Here is a 23,504-nt window from a genome sequence, read left to right as displayed (position 1 = left end):
TAGTGATGAACATTCAGCTAAATAATTATTTTATTCATAACCAAGTAGCCATATGGAACATCTATCCAAAACATACCAGATTCTTGTAGTAGTCACATAATCTACATAATTTATTATTGGACATATAAGAACTAGGGCTATTAAGTGATTTAAAAAATCATGATTAATCGTGCAATTAAAAAAATGAATCACGATTAATCATGCTGTTAATAATAGAATACCATTTATTTAAATATTTTTGGATGTTTTCTACATTTTCAAATATTGATTTCAATTACAATACAGAATACAAAGTGTACAGTGCTCACGTTATATTTATTTTTTATTACAAATATTTGTGCTGTAAAAAAAAATAGTATTTTTCAGTTCATCTCATACAAGTACTATAATGCAATCTCTTTATCTTGAAAGTTGAACTTACAAATGTAGAATTATGTACCAAAAAAAAACCTGATTCAAAAACAAAACAGTGTAAAACTTTAAAGCCTACAAGTCCACTCAGTCCTACTTCTTGTTCAGCCAGTCATTTATACAAACAAGTTTGTTTACATTTGCAGGCGATAATGCTGCCCACTTCTTGTTTACAATGTCACCTGAAAGTGAGAACAGACATTTGCATAACACTGTTGTAGCCGGCGTTGCAAGATTTTTACATGCCAGGTGTGCTAAAGATTCGTATGTCCTTTCATCTTCAACCATCTTTCCAGAGGACATGCGTCCATGCTGATAACAGGTTCTGCTCGATAATGATCCAAAGCAGTGCAGACTGATGCATGTTCACTTTCATCATCTGGGTCACATGCTACCAGCAGAGGTTGATTTTCTTTTCTGATGGTTTCGGGTTCTGTAGTTTCCGCATTGGAGTGTTGCTCTTTTAAGGCTTCTGAAAGCAAGCTCCACACCTCATCCCTCTCAGATTTTGGAAGGCACTTCAGATTCTTAAACCTTTGGTCGAGAGCTGTAGCTATCTTTAGAAATCTCACACTGGTACTTTCTTTGCATTTTGTCAGATCTGCAGTGAAAGTGTTCTTAAAATGAACAACATGTGCTGGCTCATCATCCGAGACTGCTATAATATGAAATACATGGCAGAATGCGAGTAAAACAGAGCAGGAGACATACTATTCTCCCCCTAGGAGTTCAGTCAAAATTTAATTAACACATTTTTTTTAACAAACGTCATCAGCATGGAAGCATTTCCTCTGGAATGGTGGCCGAAGCATAAAGGGGCATACGAATAGCAGCAACGAGTCCTGTGGCACCTTATAGACTAATAGACGTTTAGGAGCATGAGCTTTCGTGGGTAAATACCCACTTCGTCGGATGCATGTATTCACCCACGAAAGCTCATGCTCCTAAATGTCTGTTAGTCTATAAGGTGCCACAGGACTCTTTGCTGCTTTTACAGATCCAGACTAGCACGGCTCCCCCCTGATACTTGGGCATACGAATGTTAGCAAATCTGGCACGTAAATACGTTTCAATGCCAGCTACAAAAGTGCCATGTGAACACCTGTTCTCACTTTCAGGTGACATTGTAAATATGAAGCTGGCAGCATTATTTCCTGCAAATGTAAACAAACCTGTTTGTATGAATGAATGACTGAACAAGAAGTAGGACTGAGTGGACTTGTAGGCTCTAAAGTTTTACATTCTTTTGTTTTTGAGTGCAGTTATGTAACAAAAAAAATCTACATTTGTAAGTTGCACTATCACGATAAAGAGATTGCATTACAGTACTTCTCTGAGGTGAATTGAAAAATAGTATTTCTTTTGTTTATCTTTTTTATAGTGCAAATATTTGTAATCAAAATAATAATTTAAAGTGAGCAGTGTACATTTTATTCTGTGTTGTAATTGAAATCAATATATTTGAAAATGTAGAAAAACATCCCAAGATAGATAGTTAATACATTTCAATTCGTATTCTATTAACCGTATGATTAAAACTGCGATTAATTGCAATTAATTTTTTTAGTTGTGATTAATTTTTTTAGTTAATCATGTGAGTTAACTGCGATTAATCAACAGCCCAAGTAAGGATATATGAAAAATTACGAAGATGGTCATATTTGTCATTCTCTGGAACCCTCAAGCCACAAAATAGAAGAAAAGTATATGTTCTGAAAAGACCATTCTACCATTTTCCAGGCAATAGCCTAAGAACTGTTTTGTTCAAAAATTAATATAACATGGTCTGAGGACACTGGGAATCAATACAGAAAAACTCCTAAAATTAGTATTATAAAACATCCAATATATGATAGGTACATATTCATGTCAAAATTAAGAAGATAAAGTTGATATTTCTTTTTCAATTTAGCAGCTTTGATTGGAATTTATTGTATGGAAAACAAACTTTTGATAAGCACAACTCTAATTGAAGGCAATAGATTTATTATGTTGAAGCATTATTTCCCATGTGAATGAAATTTTACTTCCATATAGTTGAAACATAGTTCTCAAGAAATTCAACATGCTTTCATAACTGTAAAACAAAATTCTTCACAAGAGCCCCTGTCATTGTCTCAGAACCCGTATGTGTCTAGGGACTTGGTTAGTTCTTCGCTCACAATTTGTGTTCAGTGGTAGTCATGAGTAAGGCTATATTTTAGTCACGGGTATTTTTAGTAAAAGTCATGGATAGGTCACGGGCAGTAAGCAAAAATTTATGGCCCATGACCTGTCCATCACTTGTACTATATACCCCTGGCTGAAAAATTTGAAGGGAGGTGTGACTAGGGAGTGCTGTGGGTGTTTGGGGGGGGCAGCCCAGGGGGCACTGCAGGTGCTCAGGGGACGCTGTGGTGCTCTCGGGGGTGGCCCGGGACCCCGCTGGGGGTGGGGGAGTGGGTTGATTGGCAGGGCTGGCAGGTTTCCTACTTGGCTCCTCGCAGCTCCCCGGAAGCGGCGACATGTCCCTCCCTCAGCTTCTGTGCGCTGCCCCCACCCCCAAGCGTTGGCTCCGCAGCTCCCATTGGCCGGGACAGGGAGGGGAGTCAGACACCCGTAAATGGTTAGGCCCTGCGCCCTAGATCCTGCACACACACAGGAGCACAGGGAATGGGGCTCAGACACCCCCAGAGAGGCATGGTCCTCATATCTCAGCAGGGAGAGGGGCTGTGACCCTCCTAGATGGTCCTGGCACACTCACAAAGGTAGTGAGTGGGGCTCAGACCCACCCAGATCCTGCCCTGCACTCAGAGGTGAGAATGTAGGTGTGAGGTAGCCCTGCCCATTTTCTCCCCCTGCTACTCCCTTCCCTGTGTCCCTCACCTCGTCCACCCCCCTCCTATTGAGGTGTAGGCACAACCCCCCTGACTCCTGTTCCTCCCATTCTCCCATCCATAAAATGCCCCTCCCCTTCCAGCAAGCATTTGCATGTCTAATTTTTTTTTTTTTTTTTGCAAAAATACTTTGATTACACTCACCATCAGAGACAGATTTTTAGCAATATGCCTTTTGCTTGAGGTGGGACTCAAACTGACACTCATTGGATGTGCCAGATTCAGAAGGAGTACTGCTTATCTTGAGCCATCCAGTTGATATGAAACTTTCAGCACTAAATCCCGTTGGCTCCTCTGTCTGTGTATGCTCAGTGTAATCTGTTTGGTGCAATGCCAAACATTGCAAAGGTTGAAGTGCCTAATTAAATAACTAAACTCTTTGGCTAATAATATTTTAAAGGCTAATGGATAGCATGCACTCTATTGGAATTGCTCACAAGCACTTGAGGCCCTCGTGTGATTGTCAGCCCTGGTTTGATCTGTATCTGCACAAAAATTTGCTGCCAGAACATGTCAGTTTTAAGAAAAGCTATTTGATTCCAGGGCTATGTCTTGAGAACTCCTTGTTTAAATAGCCCCAAATTTGGATCACTGACCAAACCCCACGCCCCCAGGAGGCACACAAAATTTAAAGGCAATCTGAGTAACCATGCAGATTTTAGAGTACTTAGAAGAGTCGAACTTCAAACATAAAGGTGGTTTTAATCTTAACTATAGCAGAGTTGGTGCAGGGCTCCTTACCTCTGTCATACTGCATCACATCCAACCCCAATCACTGACTGAAAGTTCTTCCTATTTGTTGGTTATTCATTGCCTCTTGTGACATGAGTGAGTGGTCTCAGTCAAGTTTCTCCGCGACATCACATCACTGCCTGGAGCAGTCAGTGCAAACAAGTGGTGGTTACCTTCTCCCAGACCTCTAAAGTTGGTATCTCCTGGTAAGGGATGAGAGAGTTCGGTGGACCAGTGTGGGGAAGCTTGCACTGCTAGTTACCTGTTTATTTTTAATAATCTCTGTTAGACTCCAGTGTTGTCATTGGCACTTCAGTGAACACTAAATTCATATTTGCATCTTTATATACTCTGCCTGGAGTTTTTAACACAAGCAGATGGTATTTATCTCGGGATTCTAGATTAAATAAAGTGTGAAGTAGTAGCGTCTGACAATGATAAACACTGAATAAAAATAGCAAGTGACATAAAGATAGACTCTGTGTTAAAGGAGCCAAAGGAAATCCTGAGAATTACTGACAGCCCTATCGCAGTTCCAAACATGGTCTGACAGGTTTTGTTTTGTTTTATAGTTACTACAGCATTTTGATCAATATAACCTGAGAGGATTAAACCAGTTTGACATCCTTTGAGGGAAAATTGTGCCTTTCTTATTCCTTAAATTTTTGGTACAACCTAATAAAATGGTAGGTAAGTAACCCAGTGAGAATAATTTCAAAAGCATTTAGATTAAATCCCTCAAAAGATGATTAATGAAGATTGAATTGCTATGGATTAATTATCAATATCTTGTGAATTAAAAGATGGCTAACAGATAGGAAATAGTCATAGTGAGGTGGTAATAGTGGGTTAGCCAGAGTGCAGCGGCAATAAAAAGAAATCAGAGATATAGAAAATAATCCTCATCAGGAGCATTGTCCAAATTTTATTTCACCTTTTATGTCTTAAGCTCCAAAGAAAGGTAATAGAGATAGCTAGAGATATGATGTAAGACTCTGAAACTAGATGTACTAACCTGTTAAAGAGAAGAGTGAGAGGGGCTTGAATAGCTAATTGGAATGATGATGGTCATAGTGAGAAATGATCGTGTCACATCACTTCAACCGGTCCCTTAATATAAGAGCAAAGGGACACTTAGCAAAAATTAAAGAACAATGAATTTAGAGCAGGGGAAGTAAAGAAGACACTACCATTCTTGATGCTGCGTATTGTCGGCATGTGGAATTCAGTGCTGCAGAAAGTAATTGACCTGAGTCTGTGGCTGGCTTTTAAATATGACTGGATAACTAGATGCCATGAATAACCCCTGAATATATACAAGCTAAAATAAAAATAATGCTCATATTTCCTGGTGTAAACTTTCCACTTGAAAGATGTGGGAGGAATTTTCATTTAAGAAACTTTTAGCTTGAATGGCAGTTTTGCTATATTTTACCATATCACATGACTTTTTTAAAAACAAAAACCATGGTTTTACCCTGAGAAGGTATTAGAAAATATTTATTTAAAATTAACAGAGCTTTAACCTGGGGTAGGTAAAAAGATAATATTAAAGCTTAAGTGAAAATATGCCGTGTTTATTCTATATAGGAATAGAGACATAATGGTAGAACCATATAAAGATTAATTCTGGCAACCTGGGAGCCCCTCTAGGAATCGGTGGTTAATGAAAATGCTGGTACTATTAACAAGGAACTATTAACATGCATACATTTAAGTACATGAATTAAGTTTTTGCCAGTCAGGATCATAACAAAAGTAATGTCTTGTGGTAATGTTCATATGCTTAAGTCTTTCAGCAGTGAAACAATGAATAATGTGCTTCTAGTTGGTCATATGAAAATAATCTAATAAAATACTTTCCCAATAATATCAATTTCTGGAGAGTGCATATACCCTGTAGTAGTTTTTTCTATAGAAAATCGATTCAGATTAATGGAAGAAATCAGGCTATTCTGGGCATGTCTGATGTCTGTCACAGTTTATGGAGCTAGCTGCTGCACCTTTGACTCCTTACTGGTCTCTTGAGGGCACACACTTCACCTCCCCCTCCGCCCCCTCACCCCCCTCCAGATGTGAAGCCTCATACCTTTACCTGTCTTGGGTGGAATTTAGCAATTATCACACTCTTAGATTAGGACCTGGGCTAAGGTACCCTGTGCATCACCCATTATTATGCTGCAGGTCTGACTGAGTTTGGGCACCTGTGGTAGTCTGCGGCCTTCTCAAATGTGTTTTGTTTTGCAGTAGGAGCCACACATTTGGGAAAAAGGATTTTAAAGCAATAGTCTACATGCATCTATCTTATCTAAAGGCTCATAATCCTCTGATGATAATCTAGGCAGGCCTGACTTCTTTAGGCACCCCAACAGGATCCTGTGTGTGGCTGGTTCCCCTGAATAACAACTGCCCCTGTCTTCAGGGAGTGTCTCTTTTCAACCTTGCCAGAGTTCTTCTGTGTTCCTGGGCCTTTTCTGGAGCTGGTCAAAATCAGTTTTGTAGGTTCGCTGGAGGAGAGGTAGAAACATCAAGCTAACAGTTCCGGCATTGTCCCTGAATGATGTTTGCTAAGAGGTGGCAATCTTGAGCTATTCTTTTCCTTCCTGCCTGTTTTTTCCAAACAGCCTTCTATTGAGCTAAACCAGCATATTCACACAGTAAGTATCCCAGTAATCTGCCCAACATACAGTATTCATATGTTATTACAGAGCAGCTTCAAATCTCTCACAATGGATCTCTACACTAGAGGAGAGTATTTACTGTATATTTTCAGTCTGTCTGACAGAATGGAAGGGGTTTATTCAGTGAACAAGGCCCTGTAAATATTACTGTTCTCTGTCAAATATTGTCTTGTTTCAACTAAACAGTTTGCATTAGCCCTTTCAACTGTCTGATCTCCTGTGCTAATAGCACTATAGAAAAACACAGTGTACCACTTACCTTTTTAGAATAGCAAAAGCTAATTATTTGACAGCCTCCATCTCTAGATCTACATGTCTTGGGAACCTCTATCTACATGTAATTTCCTGAAGAGAGCCTGTAATTCAGAAGTTTCTAATTACCTGTTTTCTTTGGCCTTAAGAGATTAACAATTTCATGATGGATTTATCTTTAATCAAGTAATTGTTCCCTGGATTGTCAGACAGAATGTCCCCTTCCCCACAATGCTACTTCCCTGTACAAGGTTGCTTCCTTTCAACAGCCAACATTGCAATGGAATGTCACTATTTTTCACTAGAACCAGCGGTGAAAGGGTTTTCTGTCAACTGGATTCCAGGTGGTTACAGATGTGAATCTGAGAGATACACTGGCACTCAGAATTAATGTTTGATTTACTTGTTGGTTGCTAATTTTGGATATAAAACAGTAAAAAGCAGTGAGGTGTAGTGTGTCTTACTTTACAAATCAAATCCATTAATAATGGTTTGAGTCTAAAGGTTCAGTCTAGACTAATGATTGTAGTGAAAAACATTATAAAATAACTAACGGATGACACTTGCAGTTTGGACAAGAGCTTTACTGACATGACTTGTCGCCATAACAGGCAGGGTTTATATACCACAACTTTCAATATTCTATTGCTAAAAGGATACATTTTTAATTTTATTTCTATTAATAAAATCTGCTTCAAGTCAGATTTCAACCTCCTGTGATGTCATGTTCAGAGTGTTCCAAACATTGCCAAAGTCCTTCAAGGTTAAAGGGGAAATCCGGATCTGATATTGATATATATTGTAGTGTATAGGAAGGAACTGGTTACTGTGTTGTAAATAGTTTGGGAGCTCTCTAGTAGCCCTCCATCTTCAATTGCAGAAGCCATTAGAACCCTCAGAGCAGCAGTGAACATAGGTACCTAGGTCTTTTGGTTTTACGTAGTTAATAAACACGGTTATGTGGAATGCCAACTTTGCCAGTGCGGTTTCCCATATTCATTTCAGTTGTACTGAAAGCAAGGATGCCACAATTGGCATTGAGGATGTGATGATCCTCATCCAGGTATACAGGTTAACTGGAGCAATATTTGTTGTGCCAGTGCTGAAAAAGAATGGTGCTGTCCTTATCTGTGAGCATTTCAAGTATTGCATTCAAACCGGTATTCTTTACCTAGAATAGAGAATATGTTTGCCTCAGCAACTGGTGGTATGATGTTGAAGATCAATCTAGCCCGAGCCTATCTGAAAATGGGGATTGAAGACAGTGAGAAGAAGTACCTCACAATTAACACACAGAAGGTCTTATTTCAATATAGCAGGGTAGTGTTTGGAATAGTCAGCACCCACTTTTTAGTAGCAAGACCCGTATCAGGAATCAGAGTGTTCCGAGTACTCAGTGTTATTTGGATGATTAACTGGTCACAGGATCTAGTGATGTACACCACTTTGAGAACCTCCCAAAGGTACTTGCAAGGCTGGCGGAGTACGGTCTTAAAGCAACTAAGAGAAAATGTGAATTTTTCAAAGATTCGGTAGCATGTAGTGGGCACATCATTGACAAAGATGGTTTCCGTAAATTCCAAGAAAAAGTTGAAACTATCCTTAAGGCACCTGTAATGCAAAATGTGTCAATCACACTCCTTTCTGAGGATGGTCAGTTATTAGCATAGGTTCCTACCTCATGCAGCAACAGTGTTACCCCCCCTGAATGAATTATGACCCAACGGACAGAAATGGCTTTGGTCCGTACAGTGCAACAAGGCTTTTGATGAAGCCAAGAAGCTCATATAATTTGAAATGGTTCCTACACACTTAAAGGCATATTTTCTATTAATTTAGCTTGTGACACTTCCTTGTATGGAATAGGAGCAGTAATTTCATGTGTAATGGAAGATCATACTGAAAAAGCCTATTGTCTTTGCGTCTAGATCTCTTACCTCAGCAGAATGTAACAATGCTCAAATTGATAGAGAAGGGCTGAGTTTAGTCTGGGGAGTTAAAAAGTTTCACCAGTATCTCTATAGGAAACAATGTACTTTTATTACAGATCATCAACTGCTAGTTTCAGTTTTTAGAAAAGGAGTACTGGCAATCACTGCAGCACAGTGACAGAAATGTGCAACATTCTTGGGTGCTCACTGTTCCAATAGTGAGTTCACTGGTACCAGCCAACATGGTAATTCAGATTGATTATCACATCTGCCATTAGAAGTGGCAGGAAAGGATAATGAAGTGGAGGCACAGAGAGAAGTATGTTCTATATGGCACAAATTGAGCCCTTGCCAGTAACAAATGCCATGATACAATGTGAAATTTAAAATGATCCAGTGCTGGCTAAAGTTCATGACATTACAATTAGTGGATGGACTCAGGCACGCAAATAACTGTGTCCAGTTTTCTTAGCTTGAAAAGATTGCATAATATGTAACACTAGAGTGGTTATTCCTATTTAGCCAAAGTTTCACAAACTACAAGAATTACCCAAAGGACAGCTGGGAATTGCAAAAGTGAAAGTCCTGGCCAGGAGTTTTGTGTGCTAGCCTGGGATTGATAGACAAATAGTGAAAATGGCAAAACAGTGTCAGGGTTGTCAGCAAACTCAGTACATGCTCCATTGCATCCTTTGGAGTGTCCAACTACCTTGTGGCAACAAGTCCTTGCAGACTGTTTGAACCATTTATGGGACATATGTGTTTGGTTGCAATAGATGCTCGTTTTAAATGGCCTGGAGATTCTGTATGAATTGAGCTAGTTCAGTGAAAGTGTTAAAACTTTTGTTTTCAAGGACAGGAATTCCTGAACAGGCTGTAAGTGACAATGGAACTCAGTTCATATAGAAAGAGTTCCAGTTGTTTGTCAGAAGAAAAGGTATCAAACATGTTGATGTTGCACTCCATATGTTTTATGGAAATATGCTTATGAGTGTGAATATGATGTAACTGGAATTCGCTATATTCAAAAAGTCTCTTGTAAGGTATCATAACAAAGGTTATAACCTACTAAATATATTCCTCCTATTTGTATGTATGGTATGTATGTAGCATTCTTGTATCTGAAGCTAGAAATATGAAGTATAACTCTGAGGCCCTATTGTAAATATACAAAGTGTGGGCCATTGATGGTGGTTTAAAATCTTGATGGTTCACATTGACTAGGACAATTGGTTGTAAATGTGGGTAATGATACTGGAATCCATCTTAAATCTGGTACTTTTCCATTTAGAAGGGGAGGGGCGGGGACCCAGAGAGACGAAAAAATTCCCACCTTGTGCCAAAGCTATAAAAGGGGGTGGAACAGAACAAAGGGGGCTGCAGTCATGAGACAGCCCCCATTTTCCACCTAAGATGTCTGTTGGAACTAACAAGGACTGTACTGGGGGAAAGGACTGGACCCAGACTAGGAAGGAGTCTCGTCTGTGAAAGAAGCGTATTGGAACAACTCTGAGGGTTAGATATTATCTGTAATCAATTTCTTAATTTATTAGGCTTAGACTTGCGTGGTTTTGCTTTATTTTGCTTGATGACTTACTTTGTTCTGTTATTACTTGAAACTACTTAAATCCTAATTTTTATACATAATAAAATCACTTTTGTTTATTGATGAACCCAGAGTAAGTGATTAATACCTGGGGGAACAAACAGCTGTGCATATCTATCAGTGTTATAGAAGGCAGACAATTTATGAGTTTACCCAGTATAAGCTTTGTACAGAGTAAAACGGATTTATTTGGGGTTTGGATCCTATTGGGAACTGGGTGTCTGATGCTGGAGATAGGTGACCTGCTGAGCAGTTTTTGGTTAAAGTCTTCAGCTTTGGAGGCGTGGACCAGACTTGGGTCTGTGTTGCAGCAGGCTAGCGTGTCTGGCTCAGCAAGGCAGGGTTCTGGAGTCCCAAGCTGGCAGGGAAAATGGACTCAGAGGTAATTCCAACACATCAGGTGACAGTCCCAAGTGGGTCTCTGTGACCAAACCCGTCACACATGTCACCTTGTATTTTTACCATCCTGCCACAAAGGGATCAGTGGAAAGATTTATTCAGATACTTAAGCAAGTAATTCATGCTACAACCCTGGATAAAGGTAGCTTGCAAACAGGTTTGTAGGTTTTCCATTGGCCTATAGGAATTCAGTACATGCTACTACAGATCAGGGGCCAACCATGTTTATGGGTCATAATTTAAAATCTCACCTAGACTTGTTAAAACCTGACCTACAGAAGGACATTTGAAAGAAACAGTGTGATCCACTGGCCACAAATAGTCCCGCTGCACATCTTCATGCAGGAGGAAACAATCTTAGCAATTTCCAAGAATTCATGAAAGCCCAGTGTGATTACATCACAGACGAGTCCCGTCTTATTGGGTAGAAGTAGCACCAAATATGTAGTGGAAAAGACACACAAACCAGTTTTTGAGCACAAGTTCAACAGGATATTCTATACCTGTGATGCCTGTTGAAAATACTGAGCCTTCAATACAGCTACAGACAGTGACTTGTGATGGTGCCAGTGAGCCTTGTGTCCCTGTTTCTTCTACAAACGACCCTAATGCTTCAGAGCAGGAAGATGCTATTGATCCTGCTATACCAGAAAGTGCAGGCACTTTCAGAAACTGTTACTATACCTATGAGACGTTATTTAGAAAGAAGTCTTTAACCACCTCTGAAACTTAATTTGTAGCATTTATTATATTAGTAGTTTATAAAGTAATACATTTATAATATTTTGTATGTCCTTTCATGCAAAGGGGGGAAGATTATAGTGTATAGAAATTGGGTAATATTTCTTTAAATAGTTTGGGTGACCCGCTACAGGTCTCCCAGTCTTCTGTTGCAGAAGCCACCAGAACCCAGTCACAGCAGCAGTGTACATAGGTAGCTAGGATGTGTTTATTTGTACAGTCAATAAACACAGTTATTTGGAATCCATCTGTGACAGTATGATTCCACAAAAACCTAATTTCTGGGGAGAGAAGAGTTTGAGGCTTTTCATATACATCATTCAGTGGAAGTTTTATATTTATATAAATAGTGTTTTTGTGTTTCAGGGAGTGTTTGGTATTTGCTTTGCAGTTCATCTTTTATGGACTCGTCTTTGCTTTCCTCGATACAGAAGACTGAAAATGTTAATCTAGTTTGAAAATATGGTATTAATATATAAAAAGTGGTGGAATTTTACTGGAGCCTAGCTAGCGGAATACCATTGACTAGATATTTGTTTGAGACTAAAATACATTTGGGATCTGCTTGTCCCTTGGAGACTATCAGTGATGTTCTTAAGAATCCAAATAATACATTATAACTTTCTGTGCTATGTTACCATGAATTCTTTCTTGTATAGTGGGCTTGGAATTTCACTGTGTACTAATGGATTTAACATTCTTGCCCTTAAAACATTGTAAATTGCCATATTTTCCTTCCTCTTGCTTTGATTGGTCATTAGTATCATTGTAGAAGTTTTATGTTTTTAGATCTTAAGTTGCTGCTAAATCATTTTGTAATTCTGAAAGCTTTTATTAGCAAGTTATCACCCATATGAGAGTCAGTCCTCTTTGGTCCCATGTGAATTATTAATGTTCATTTAACACATATTATAAATGTTCATTTAACACGTATTATACTTGGTTCTTGATTTATGATCATAACAAAGTTGTCCCTAATCAAAAGTTTGATACAGTGCATGATTCTCAGTTATGTTGTATCTTTTGCAGAGAAGTTCAGACTTGTTTGTTCCTCCTGTTTATTGTAACAAATTCCGGCGAGATCCGAGATTTGCAAAGCCTTTCAAATGTTGGTTTTTAGGGCCGACAGCTCTAAAGTTGAATTTAATTTGTGCATAATAAATTGCTACAATAAGGTTTCTTAGCTTAATTACAAAAGCCTTTTGGGAGTTAAACTGATGTGAAATTAAAGGTCATGGGACTACCACAAATTTCTGGAGGTTATAGTGATAAAATCCATCTGTTTCTTCTCAAAAGCGGCAGCTCAATAAATTGTTCTTATCCGCTGGTGTACTTAAGTGGTTGCAGTGACATTGTATGTCTAAAAAATAAAAAAATGGATTAGTCACATTAAACGCTAAAATGAATTGCCTATTAAAAATAGCTCAAATAGCTGGCATGATTGTTTGCATTTGAGCATTTTGTATAACTGTACTGGAGGGCAGTTTAAAAATGGTCCTGGGGCTGAGAGCAAGGGGATTGGGGTGGGGAGGAAAAGGATCTTTTAACACTTGTAGCGACAGATAAGAAAGTAGCACAGCAGCCTTGGATGCAGGCCAATCTGGCCATCCAGCTGCAAGGGTGAGTTTGGTGCAGATATGAGTGAAGGGATTAGGTTTACATAGTGAGGAAACCTTGATGGGTAGGAAGGTTTAGGGCTTTGATTTAGGTGAGTTAAATTTATGCTGTGCTGAAAAGCTAGAGGAGGAAATAGGGGTACACATGCATTGGCACTTGCTGGGGAGAGGCAGCATCAGTGCTCAGATAAATGGAATTTCTTTGCCACGAAAGAAGTTTCTTTTTAGGTTTGATTAAAAAATCACATTGTTTTCCAGCAGCAAATCATGAGGAATCAAATCCTCCTTTGTTTAGCTGTATGGATAAAACTGCAGAAACTTTGAAACATTTTTTTCTGTTTGCATCTATTTATCTACATATGTTCTGTTCCCTTTTGTTATCGGTACAGTAATGGGGTAATGTAGTCCTTTGCTATTTTAAAATGACATTGGGAGCTAATCAATATTCTTCTACAGAGTTTGATAATAGTTGTAAAAATGCCATATGGCTGTTATCAATGGTTTTGAAATGCTGTTTTAGACTGGTTGGGGTTTTGGTTATGTTTTTACTTAATTATGTATAAATAAATGTCAGGGAAGAGCTGTTTGTTCCTTTATAGAATAAAATCATAAAATAAAACTTCAAATGATAAATGTACACTGTAAAAGTTCCACCATACTCCAGAACAATATTTTTAATATATTTTAAAGGTAAATGGATACATTTGTATATAGCAGTGGTTCTCAAATGTTAGCAACCCAAGGGCCCACATTTTGATGTAAATTTTTTTGGGGACCTGCCAGCCCCCCTGCTCAGGCCACACCCCGCCCAAACTCTTCCCACCCACTCTCACTACATCTCCCCTCTCTCCATCACTCACTCTCCCCTACCCTCACTCACTTTCACCAGAATGGGGTAGGAAATTGGGGTGCAGCAGGAGGTGTGGGGTGCAGGCTCTGGGAGGGAGTTGGGGTGTGAGAGGGGATGAAGGGGATGGGCTCTGGGAGGGAGTTTGGATGTGGGAGTAGGTGCAGGGGGTGAGCTCTGGGAGAGAGTTTGGGTGTGGGATGCAGTGCAGGCTCAGGGCTGGGGCAGGGGTACAGCAGGGGGTTCAGGGTGCAGGCTCCGTCCGGGTGGCGCTTGCCTCGGGCAGCTCTGGAAAGTGATCGGCACATATCTGTGGCAGCAGCTCCTAGGCGAGGGGACATGGGGGTCTCTGCGCGCCGCCCCCATCTGCAGGCACCGCCCCCGCAGCTCCCATTGGCTGCAGTTCCCGGCCAATGGGAGCTGCAGAGTTGGTGCTTGGGGAGGGGGCAGTGTGCAGAGACCCCTGGTGCCCCTCCCCCCCATCCCCAGAGGCCACAGGAATGTACTGGCCGCTTCCGGGAGCAGCGCAGAGCCAGGGCAGGTAGGAAGCTTGCCTTAGCCCTGCTGTGCTGCTGGATGTTTAGCACCTAAAATCTCCCAGTTTGGCTTCAGTAGCCCCCAGGAGATAGAGGGATGGGGAGGAGTTGATCAGCAGGAACCAAAGACCCCCCTGGAGTACCCTCGGGGACTCCCAGGGATCTGGGGACCTGAGATTGAGAAATACTGGTATATCTGGTAAAATGCTGCCTAAAATCAAGTAGAAAAAAGACTTGATATGACCATTTGTTTTGATCTGACCATTCCAATCATTTGTTTCCTATAATCCATTTTTGCATATTTTAGAAAGTTCCATGTTTAAGGCTTCTCTCCCTTGCCCATAGGAAGAGTTGTGTCCTAATGAAAGTTAATTAGCAGCATTTATTAAGACACAGATAAAGCCCCTTTGGTTTTAAAATATGAATTATGCACTCTTAGGAATCCCCACTCCATTAGTTTCAGGATTAGAATCTAATATATGGATCTCTCATTTGTTTTGTTAAAGTATTTCAGAATCTTAAATGTGTGAAAATTGAAATACTTAGAAACTGTTTTCCTCTAAAGAGAGTCTGTGCCACCTTCTAAACATTTTGTCCTGTATCACATATTCCCATATCAAGATGTCATGTGCGGTTTCATTGTCCACCCTCCCCATCCCCACCTTTAGGGGAGGAAAAAAAAGTCAGTGTGACGTTGTGCAGTCTATATGGTTTTATTAAAATGTAATAATAAGTGAATATAATGTAACTGAGATATGCTTCATGCAAAAGTTCTCTTGTAAGGTATCATTACAAAGCTTATATTCTACTGAGTGTGATCATCCTATTTGTATAAATGTACCACTCTTGTATCTGAAACTAGAAATATGAAATATAACTCTGAGGGCCTATTGTAATTATGTAAAGTGTGGCCATTAATGGTGGTTTGGAATCTTGATGACTCCCATTAACTAGGACCATTGTCTGCAAATGGCTGTCTTTTACCTGTAAGTCTTCCTGTATATGTGTGTGCTGGCAAGTGGGTAAGGAAGTCTTGCAGTGACATGTGGTCATGTCACCTGAACTGGAATCCATCTTTAACTTGGCATCTTTCCATTGAGAAGGAGGGGATGGGAACTCAGAGAGAGACAAAAGGATTCCCGCCTTATGCAAAAGATATATAAAGGGGTAAAACAGAACAAAGGGAGAGAAGGAGCCATCATGAAGAATCCCCTAGCTACCACCTGAGCTGGAACAAGAGCTGTACCAGGGGAATGAATTGTGCCCAGGCCTGGAAGGTGTCCAGTCTGAGGAAAAATCTTACTGAAGCATTTCTGAGGGTGAGATTATCTGTATTCAGTTTGATTAGACATAGATTTGTGCGTTTTATTTTATTTTGCTTGGTGACTTTTGTTCTGTCTGTTACTACTTGGAACCACTTCAGTCCTACTTTCTGTATTTAATAAAATCACTTTTTACAAATTAATTAACTTAGAGTATGTATTAATACCTGGGGGAGCAAACAACTGTGCATATCTCTCTATCAGTGTTACAGTGGGTGAACAGTTTATGAGTTTACTCTGCATAAGCTTTATACAGGGTAAAACGAATTTATTTGGGTTTAGACCCCATTGGGAGTTGAGCCTCTGAGTGCTAAAGACAAGCACACTTCTGTGAGCTGTTTTCAGGTAAACCTGCAGCTTTGGGGCAAGTAATTCAGACTCTGGGTCTTTGTTGGAGCAGACAGATGTGTCTGGCTCAGCAACACAGGGTGCTGGAGTCCTGAGCTGGCAGGGAAAACAGGAGCAGAGGTAGTCTTGGCACATCAGTTGGTAGCTCCCAGGGGGTTTGTGTGATCCAACCCGTCACAGTCAGGGAATACTAAGATCTGGCAAGTACAGCTTTTGCAGCATGGTACCACATAATAGATACTGGTGTGGTTGTGCAAGGATGGGTTTCAGCTTTGACAGGCTATGATGTGGTGCATATGTCTCTGACTCTTTGCTCAAGTTTTAACTATACCTCAACATACCCCATATCTTGCATGGTTACACTGTTCACAAAGTAAAATTACAGCCACTTATTATATGCACCGTGGCCATCAGTTTTCCATCTGTTGTCTGTCTATAATATATAAAGGCATTTTTGGACCGTTTTCAAGTTTAACATTGTCCAAATGTTGAGGTACTGCAGCATCAGGATGAAAAGGTGTGTTAAGGGTTTCTGTTGGTGGGACATCATGGTTACTACCTTTTAAACTTACAATTTCACCATTATTCATGGACACAAAGTGATATCAGCAAAAAATCCAATACAGGATGTAAGATCCGTTAGTATCTAACAATTTAAACAGTTTAGCTGAGGTAACAGCTTCCACTAGGAAGAGTTCTGTTCATAATTGGCTTTGTATTTACGTAGTGAACTGCTCTAAGCATAAATATGAGGTGAAGCAACAATCAAGCAATATAATGCTCTCTATAAAAACAGAAAAGTAAAGAAGTATCAGAGGATCTTTCTCCTAAGCAGGTGACTATATTTTAAAACAAGTTTACCATCATTAAGATGATATTGATTATCAGTCAGTGTAAAACATAAGTATACCCAATTCTCTGTCAAGAACACAGAGAAGCCAAGATTCAGCGCCTACAACTAACATCACCTACAACTGGCATCAGCTACAACTTGTCTTGGGTGATGCCAGTATAAAAGAGTCCTTTATATATCTCAGACAGCCAAGTTAACTAAAGGAAAAAAAATACCCAAGTCCTGTGTAGTTCACTTTCCTTTAACAAACTATGATTACTGTGTTCTGACATTATGCTGTAACTTATTGATTTAGGATGCATAACAAGCCAATCAGGCTATTTCCCCAGAATTTTATTGAAGTGTTTTCATTGTGTACATTAAGTAAATGAAATACCTGATCTGGGAGTAAAAGATATTATCAATCCTACACAGTCCATTCTAACTAAGAATAGGTTGGAATTTTCACTCACTTTACGCTGTTCTATCAGGAATGACTTGATATTGAAATCAGTAGCATTATACAATGTAAAAGTATGTAATCCCAGTCAAACCCAGTGACTATTGACAATTAATGGAAGGCAGAAGAAGTGTATGTTTTGAGGACTGCATTTGATTTTTAGTTATTACACACTTAAATTATCTGTTATTTCAATTCTAACCCACATCCTCTTAGAGATGTCCAGGGAAGTTTACAGTAGTTTGAATTTTGTTATACAATATTCCAAGCTAGGAGCTATTTTTTTTAAAAAATCTGTAACTTCTGATTTTAAAAGGGACAAGAAATGGGCATTAGATCTTAAGCAGTTTAAAACAAAATCTAAAAATCATAGGCTGGATAATTTTATGACCAATAACATGTAATAAAATATGCTGAAACAGAGGTAATCAAATCTCGCATTACAGAACATCAGCTGATTGCTACTGGGATCTAGAAGGAACTTTCTCCATGTTGTACAATTGGGTTGATGGATTATTGGAGGGTTTTCCACACTGGATAAGATAATGGATAAAATTTTCAGAAGCACCTGGGTCACTTAGAACCTAAATTCCCCCAGTGACTTTTGAAAATGGTATTTAGGTTCCAAAGTCACTTAGACATTTTGCTCTATATTTATCTTTATTATTTTGTATTTATTTGGAGAATGTTTTTTCTACCATGTAAAAATTACTTACAAGACTTGGTTGTGGTTTTTTTTTTTTGTTTTTTAGAGTTTCTGTGTAAGGAATGCCCAAAAGTTCATATTTACCTTGATCGGATTGAACTGAAAGATATTCCAGAAGAACAGCTGTATATGAGAAGATGGCTTCATGAACGCTTTGAAATAAAGGATAAGTGAGTAGCGATAGTCATGTCACAGCTGAGACTTAAGATTTGATATGCTTCAAAGTAACTTATTTTTAGTATTAACACAATAAACAGTCTTAGATCTCCTAAACATTTCCATGGACCAGATCACCCACTCTGCTAAGAACCCCATGGTAGGGGTCAGTTTCCCCCCAGTTGTTCCATTGATGGGGGTAGATGGTGTTTCCCAAATTGGAATGTCCTATGGGGGCGCGCGCACAGTGGATCCACATGAGGATCTGGCATATTTACGGAGGTCTGTGCCTTCACATCAGCTCAGATTCCCTTCCAGCTCTCTCTTGTTCCCATGCAGCATAGTTCAGTAGGAACTGGCCTGCCAGAGTTTCCTCAGTTGGCAGCTGCTCCTAGATATAAATAAGTGATAAATAATTCATCTAGTGAGTTCCTAACCTTCTGTATACTTGCATACATCCTATAAGTGAAAGGCTGCAGAGCTGGCTCCAGACCCCAGCGGGCCAAGCGCACGCTTGGGGCGGCATTTTGCCGGGAGGGTGGCAGGCGGCTCTGGCGGACCTTCCGCAGGCATGACTGCGGAAGGTCCACCGGAGCCGCGGGACCAGCGGACCTCCCACAGGCATGACTGCGGAGGGTCCGCTGGTCCCGCGGCTCCGGTGGACCTCCTGCAGGCATGACTGCGGAGGGTTCGCTGGTCCTGCGGCTCCGGTGGACCTCCCGCAGGCATGACTGCGGAGGGTTCGCTGGTCCTGCGGCTCCAGTGGACCTCCTGCAGGCATGACTGCGGAGGGTTCGCTGGTCCTGCGGCTCCGGTGGACCTCCCGCAGGCATGACTGCGGAGGGTACGCTGGTCCTGCGGCTCCAGTGGACCTCCTGCAGGCATGACTGCGGAGGGTTCGCTGGTCCCGCGGCTCGGGTGGACCTCCCGCAGGCATGCCTGCGGATGCTCCACCGGAGCCGCGGGACCAGCGCACCCTCCGTAGGCACGTCTGCAAGAGGTCCCCCGGAGCCGCGGGACCAGCGACCGGCAGCACGCCCCCTGCGGCACGCCACCGTGCTTGGGGCGGCCAAATTCCTAGAGCCGCCCCTGAAAGGCTGCCACGTCTGACTCAATGGGTTCTGTAGGGATATATATCATTTCAAACTCACAAGGCTATAATTGTCCCTGGTGTAACTTCATTGAGGTCAATGAATAGATAAATTTGATCTTTGAGCCCATGTGGAAGGCAACTGTAGATCTAGGCATATATGGTCCTCATCACCATAGTATTTGAGCATCTCACGACCATTAATAAATTTTCTCTTCACCACACTCCTGTGAGGTAGGAAAGTCCTGGTATCCCTATTGTGCAGATACAGAACTGAGTCACAGGCAGAAGAAGTGACTTCTGCAGGGTTACACAGGAAGTGTGTGGAGCCAGGAACTGACTGGAGGTCTCTAGTCCCAGTTCAGTGCCCTGTTCACTAGATCATCCTTCCTACCTAGATACATTGCTGCTTGGCATGTGCATTTTAGGGGTATGAAACATTCAGTATTTTCAGAATTTAGTTACATGCTAAAATATTACTCTCTAAAAACAGTAGAAGGAAATTGTTTTTGTTGCTGAGCCAATAAACCAATATCCACTGTAGACCTTTTGACTTCACCATGTAAGAATAAAATGTTCATGTTTATTTCCAATACCCTTTGAGTCTCCTGAGACTTCATTATCTTCCCTATCCTTTTGTTACATGCAGACACTTTTCCTTTTGTTCACAGAGTTGCTTTTGTTATGAATTATTGACAATCAAATATTATTTTATTTAATATTATTTTACAGGATTGGGGACTTGTTTTGCTAGGTGCTGAGTAAACATAAATGTAGGCACAATAATATACATTGATAAGACAGGAAAAATCATTTGTGTTGTTTTAAGGGATTAAGTTTGAGCACCCAGATACAGAGCATAAGTTTGATTGTCAATAGACCTATAGCATGTTGTCTGTTATTACAAAACTGTTGCTATACACACTGCTAAATAAGTATTTGATAGGTAATAGAGGATAAGATATAAAATTATTAGATGAAAGAAAACTGCTTTAAACATGAACTAATACATGAATTTGTCTCTCACAGGTTACTAATAGAGTTTTATGATGCAAAGGATTCTAAAAGAAGAAACAAGTTCCCAGGGAAATGTGTTCATTCCAAACTAAGTCTCAAGAAAACTTTACCATCCTTGCTGTTTCTAGGTGGCCTGACTGCTAGTATGCTTCTGACAGAATCTGGAAGGAAACTTTATGTAAAAACATGGATATATGGGACTTTAATTGGCTACCTATGGGTTAGTGTTAAAGCATAAGTAGATGCTAGTCTCCAGTGAGAGAAATGTGCTCTCTTGTCTTGCACATTGCACCAAACTTTTTCCTGAATTTATAAAGAAATGTAAATAAAGCCTTATTGATTGAACATTGGATAAATTGAAATTTGTGACTTACACCTCTGTGTGGTTGGTCTGGGGAAAATATACTTAGTTTTACAAATTTGCTACTGATTTTGCTGTAAAAATGACAGATAAACTGAGTTTTATTACACATTGCTTTCCCCATGAATGAACATCCATCTGTATCTGCTGAAGATTAGTAGAAGTATGTCTTTATAGATACATAACTTAAGTGGACCAGTGAATGTATTTACTAACATTAATTAAGGGGATATATATATTCTTCTACTACTACTATTCATGTTTAGTTTTTGTTACTTTTCAATTAATTGCAGCAACTCAGTTATATCTATCCTAGCTGCATTACAGCTAACAGCAAAGCAAATGTTTTTCAGTATCTTGCTTTTCAGTTTTATCTAAATACGTTCCTCAGAAACTGATCAAGTAAATTCATAAATCATGAAATGTTATGCAAGGCAGAGAAAAAGTTCCTAAGAACTGTTGTTCATCGGGAAGAAGTTTTGTTTATCTAGTGCATGGTCTTTTGATTGCATTGCATTATTACCTGATTTAATTATTTTACATATGCAAAACATTGAATTATAATTAATATTATTGAACCAGCAGCTTATTTTGTGTACCCTATGTTTGTGCAGAAGAGAATATGTGCAGTATAATGAAAGTTTAATTGTGGCCTAACCAGATTGTAGCCTACCTTATGTCTAAATCGCCAATAGTTTGTTAAAGATTCAGCTCAGCTAATAGAACTGTAGAGTGTATGTGCCATAAACAGTATGAACATTCAGAAGTTTCCTGTTACCTCATCATTATCTCGAAGCAAATGTAATCTGTATAATACATAGTAATACTATTACTTCAACAGGAGTGTATATTATGGTAACAAGGAACTTTCAGATGTTCCTACTAAACTTAAAGCATGTGCCTTTGTCTGCTAATCTATGATTTAGCCTGATATTCATTGTCAAGAAATCATTTAGTGTTATAATATTACATTAGACTTTCACAGCATCCTAGTTAATGTTCATGTCAGATGGATTGAAGATTTTGGTGTTGATACATATGGTTTGCACAGTAGAATAATTGTGAAAGAAATGCATATCTGACCAGTATTTCACCTGCTTGAAAATATTTAAAAAACCCTTGTTGTCAGCAGGCCTATGGTTCCCGTGGCTATTGTGTCTGTGTGTTACGTGGGGAATTTCCATTTCCTCTTTTCCAGGGAATAGGCTATCTGCACTAGGGTCCAGCTAGAGAAGAGGATCCTGTATTATCTTCTTCCATTAGGAAATCAGACTCCCAGAATCAAAACACAAGACCTAGAGTATGCTTTTATCTCACTTCTCCAAGCTTTAAATGTGCATCTCTTATTAGCTTTAATGGCATTTACATTGCATAAACTCCTTATGCATTAAAATAATAATATACATCTTGAAATTATCATTGTTCTCAAATTCCATCATAGTCAGAATAATTGAACAAGTGCTTGCTTTTAATACATATTTTTTAAAAAAAAATTATAGAAGAATATTTACAAGTCCACCCTAAAAATGATCCAGTGCAATTTTCAGTTTGCAATTCTGTATCCTTCCATAATGGATTTTGTCACTGGACATATTTATATCATTCACTTATGCAGGAGGTGTTGATGAACCATCTTAAAACAATGACAGGGAACAATGTTTAGAATAGTATTGTTGTGAGGTTCTGAAACCATGGAAAAATAAGCCATTTTATGTAACAGGCAAACGTGCTTCCCATGTGCGTCATACAGCTTGTGCTGTTCTCAACAGAATGGCCAATGGATACAATCAGAACGCAGTGTTCTCCTGTTAATCTGACTTTGACATATGAAATGTAAATTTACAATGAATCCTCACTGTGTCATGATTTTATGTAACAGTCCAAAAGTTAAGAATAATACTTAACTGTACAACAAAAATAAATGCAAACTGCTTAACTCACTTCTAGCAAAATTACTGCTGTTTTGAAGGTCCTAATGACTACAATTTTGGCTCTCTCATGTTAAACTATCTAGAATATAATTGATTCAGTGAAACAAAGCAACTGGCCTGTTTATTTTGAATGTCATTCTCCTGGCTACTCTTACACAATTTTTTTTCTCACAATTAGTTTATACATTTTTGAAAATTGTTATGAATTTGCTCATGTATTGGGTGTTCAGAGCATTGTATGCTATTTCTTAATATGCACTGATGTCAACTTGAAATATTTCTTTATTAAAACGAAAAGAGCCAGATGCTCATTCAACTTTTTTGCTGTTCCTACTCTTGTTTGAAGTATTTTTAAGCTTTTATGTTTGTGACTGTTTACAGCTGAATTATTCTTTACAAAAACAGTCAACATGTATGATTCTAACACTCTTCAGTAAAAAGGTTTGTGTGAACGAAAGTCAAATAAAAATGCCCTTGTCTTTCTTTTCTGTGCTGCTAAAAAGTTTCAGAAACTTGGAATGTTTTATAAATGCCCATGTTCAGTACAGTACTAAGGAGATGGTTAGACCATGGTAGTAGCTTCGGAACTGAGAATGCCTGCAAGATTTTGTATATAGTATTATTAATCATGTTTATTACAGCAGTACCTAAGG

At 39.4% G+C, this 23,504-nt stretch overlaps 1 protein-coding gene across 4 annotated transcripts in view; it reads left to right on the top strand.

Annotated features, from left to right (window-relative positions):
* Positions 1-23,171, top strand: part of AGPAT5 (1-acylglycerol-3-phosphate O-acyltransferase 5) — a 108,060-nt gene extending 84,889 nt beyond the window's left edge. For all 4 annotated transcript variants that reach the window (XM_039532486.1, XM_039532487.1, XM_039532485.1 and 1 more), the window contains 2 exons: positions 18,343-18,466; positions 20,572-23,171. In XM_039532486.1, coding sequence (XP_039388420.1) covers positions 18,343-18,466; positions 20,572-20,797 — 350 coding nt within the window. In that variant the 3' untranslated portion in view covers positions 20,798-23,171. The remainder of the gene's footprint in view (positions 1-18,342; positions 18,467-20,571) is intronic.
* Positions 23,172-23,504: the final 333 nt, after the last annotated feature.

This window comes from Mauremys reevesii, linkage group 3, assembly GCF_016161935.1.
Source record: "Mauremys reevesii isolate NIE-2019 linkage group 3, ASM1616193v1, whole genome shotgun sequence".
Taxonomy (NCBI): Eukaryota; Metazoa; Chordata; order Testudines; family Geoemydidae; genus Mauremys; species Mauremys reevesii.
Note: the sequence above shows the minus strand (reverse complement) of the source record. Positions and strands in the feature narration are given on the sequence as shown.